This window comes from Dendroctonus ponderosae, unplaced genomic scaffold (genome assembly GCF_020466585.1).
Source record: "Dendroctonus ponderosae isolate FM_Combo_2020 unplaced genomic scaffold, Dpon_F_20191213v2 Dpon_F_20191213_905, whole genome shotgun sequence".
Lineage (NCBI taxonomy): Eukaryota > Metazoa > Arthropoda > Insecta > Coleoptera > Curculionidae > Dendroctonus > Dendroctonus ponderosae.
In genome coordinates this window covers 1,495-5,237 of record NW_026019123.1, presented here as the reverse complement: position 1 = coordinate 5,237, position 3,743 = coordinate 1,495, and the positions used below count along the sequence as shown (strand labels likewise).

Here is a 3,743-nt window from a genome sequence, read left to right as displayed (position 1 = left end):
AACTAATCAATTGATCATGAGGAACAGTGTCAAAGGCCTTTGAGAGGTCCAGGAAAATAGCCAAACATTTTCTGCTTCCATTCAGATTATTAATAATCTCAGATGTCAGGCTGTACATGGCATCAGCCGTACTGCAATTCTCAACAAATTCAAATTGTTTGTCCGACAGGATTTTAATTGCTTTAAAAAAGTTGACCAGTCTGTCCTTTAAACACTTTTCTAACAGTTTTGCAAAGTTATTAATTAAACTAATTGGTTTTTAATTAGCTATGAGCTTTTTCGAGCCTGATTTGTGTACTGGGACTATTAAGGACTTTTTGAATAAATCTGGAAATATTCCTGTTTTGAATGTTAGATTTACAATATGAGATATGGGAACCAAAATATTTGATTTTGATAATTTAATTAATTTTGTGGAAATGGACGTGGAAGTGAAACAGTCATGTTTAGTCCAAAATACAACCGACCTGAACATTCATGAAAATTTGAACTGGCTCACAACAAATAAAGTTTTGGAACGATTCTACCCTTGGTTTTAGAATCTTCTTACTGCCTTCTCGTCACATCTCGGAAAGGATTTCGAGAGACTTCGATGGCGAAGAGATGACCACCAGTCAAACGCGAGATGATCAACAGTACCTTAAGGTTTTCTTAGAGAGGGCGATTTTTTCCTTAGCATGTTAATATGGGGAGAGAAGTTGCTTGCGCCAGCGAGTTTACTCACCAATTAATCGGATTTTTTCTCAACAATTGAATATAACGTAATATAACAATTTAAAGGCAAATTATAAACGATTGGAAATTAAGCACCGTATTTTGTTTCAGCTAATCTTCGATGAGTTCACGCTGGGGCGTTATGAGCCAAACGCCTTGGATGGATGCCCTGATGGTTACATGCAGCTCAGTGAACTTGGAAGGCCGTTTACCGGGGGCTCGTGGTGCGGCTCCTCTTCAGGCCCTGCTGCATACTACAGCGAAACGTCCACCGTTACCGTCAGTGTCAAGCTCTTTGCCTCTCCACATTTACCATTTGCATTTCGCCTCCGATACCGGTTTGTATCTCGAAAAGAAGCCGTTGTACGATTCGGTTCGGTTTCATCGCCTCTAGAAAGAGGTCAAGTGGCTCCAGGCACGTACTGCACACGCCAATTCGAGGAATGTTATCGCACGCGATGTCGCATACAGTCCCCGAATTATCCCGGTATGTATCCAAGAAACGTGTCTTGCTACTGGAGCCTGAAGCAGAAATTCGTACCCACTTGCAAACATGCTATGATTGCCGTGAGGCAAGAAGCAGCCCATAAAATGCACATGAAACGGTCAATTAATGTGGCCGGCTTGAACAAAACTGCCAGAGCCTTGAGGGCTTGGAGAGATTGCACTGGGGAACGTGACCATTTAATTTTCTATGACGGAGGCTCCACCGATGACCCAGTTTTGGCGAAGTATTGTGGCGGAGATTGGCTACCAAGGGTGGTTTCTCGAGGTCCGGAAATGCTGGTTGCTTTTCATTCTTCCCCGTACAGTATTCCGCTGCATTCCCCGCCAAGTCAGTCACCTCTTAAAGGCTTTGAGCTAGACGTTGATATAATCTACGCTGATTCCGATTCCCTAGACTTCGCTCGGCAGAGGCAAAAGTGCGAATTCGATATAAACGCAACTAGTCCCGAAAGTGACGAAATATGGACGGGTCGAGGTCGAAAAGGAAAGCTTATCAGTCCCAGGCATTCTCTTCCACCAAACACGACCTGCACGTATAGATTCCGAGGATATCCTGGGGATACTGTATGGCTTAGCTTTACCTCATATAGTCAGCGGCCTTTGCTTTTAAGCGAGAGCAGTCACGCTTTGATGGGAAACAGCACATTTGGAGGCGGTTGCCTCACACGCTTACTGATTTGGGACAACCGAACGTTAATAGAAGACAAATGTGACGAACCTCCTCTTCTGTGCGATCATAGTGCTTTGAACAACTCCACCAGGGTTACCCGCCCATGCACAAGGGCGGAGAGCTACATGTCCACGGAAAAAGACTTGATTTTGCAACATCACACTGAGGATGGAACCGCGTTACATCCTGCTTCATTTAAAATTAAGTACGAATTTGTAGATACCCGCTTAGGAGGAGAACCTTGGCCAGAGAAGAAAAGTGTTGGCCCCTGCCATCGTAGGTTCAAAAGACACCATGTAGGAGAGATAACTGGACCGAGAAATGTGTTCCTGTTTGGGCGTGGAGGCAGAAAAGATATTCACTGTATTTACCGCTTTGAAGCTGGAGCCAACGAACGGGTACAGCTAACAATAAACAATGCCTCGTTTGGACTCAATCCGTCGTGTGAAACTCTTGCCGATCCCCACAGTGGTCGGCATATTTGCGAATATTACGGAAACCCCAACATTGCCGAATTTGCCATATACGAAGTACCATGGAAAGACATCCAAATAGCCAAAGCCTGTATATGCGACAACTCAACTCTCACAAATAAGCCACTGGTTTTCCGTTCTTCGTCTAGGTTTTTAGAATTGCACTTTCGAGCAAACGGGATGAAGATTACCGAAGATTTTACGGTGCTGCACTTCCATGCTCAATTCGAGTTGGTTCGGCTAAGTGATTGTCCACGATATCAGCGACTGACCGGGGACGGTGGTGAGGTACAATTTTCCTATCCGCCCGCAGATAAAACTGAGACATTATGTAATGGTCTGCCATGGCTGGTGGAAGCCAGGCACAACAAAAGTTTGTTTTTATTAAGTTGGGGGGCTTTCCTCCCCTTAAAGCCTCGTCCTGATGAGGTTTCGCCTTGTCCCTCGAACAACAGGATATTAGTTTACTCAGGTAAGCCTCCTAAATTAGTTCGAGCAATTTGTCCTGCAGAGCCCGGGCGTCTGCCCATGGCAGTGCAAGTATTCAGCGAAGAGTGGAGAGGCGAAGGGTTGACACATTTGGTCCAACGTCCTCCCCAGTTCGTAGTGGAATGGATCGGCGTAGAGCCAGCCATCGCCGCCTTCAACTGGTTGGAAATATCCAGATCAAGGCATTCCCTCCTCACTCAGCTGCAAGTGCCAGTTAATGCGAGTTCCAACGATACCGATTTGGAGTGTGCGCACAAGTGTCCGGAGCTCGACGCGTGCATTAGTCCGTTTCTTTGGTGCGACGGCAAAGACAATTGTCCTTCCGGCTATGATGAGGCGGAAGCCCAGTGCGGTGTCACATCAAAACTGTTAAATTCCTTGCCACTAGCGGCTCTCGCGACGGGTTTCGCGGTGTTCGCCTCGTTATTTTTACTAATATGCCTCACAGTGCACCGGCTAAGAGCGCGTAGACGCCGAAAGTTAGCCAAAAAAAAGTTAAATATGGGTCCGAGGCTGTTGGACCCGGGTCTAAACTCTTGACATAAGGGACCTCCGGTAGAATTTATACATATGGATCGCGAAACGACCGTATGAGATTTTCCGATCGCCGGTTCGTCCGTCCCCCAGCTCACTTATTATCTGTCGGTGCCTTTCAGTGATTTACAAATGTGCCCCTTGGCGGTCTCACGTTTTCGGTGCCCGAGTACCTTTAAGCGTAATTTCGGATACCATTTAGACTAAAATATGTACATATTTTTCCATAATACTACTCTTAGTGGGTTTTATATTGGCAGTCTACTTTCGGGCGAAGTCCCCAACCAAATACTTTGTAATTTCATTTAAATTTCTTGTGCTACTTAGCTAATATGTATTTGAGGCAAATGGGTTTT

General features: G+C 45.4%; 1 protein-coding gene across 1 annotated transcript; it reads left to right on the top strand.

The window, feature by feature from the left end:
* Positions 1 to 1,203: 1,203 nt before the first annotated feature.
* LOC109544409 lies at positions 1,204 to 3,200 on the top strand (the record flags this gene model as incomplete). Its single annotated transcript, XM_048670009.1, has 2 exons — positions 1,204 to 2,647; positions 2,876 to 3,200. Coding segments are annotated over exons 1-2 (1,769 nt in total), but the record flags the coding sequence as incomplete, so codon positions are not given.
* Positions 3,201 to 3,743: the final 543 nt, after the last annotated feature.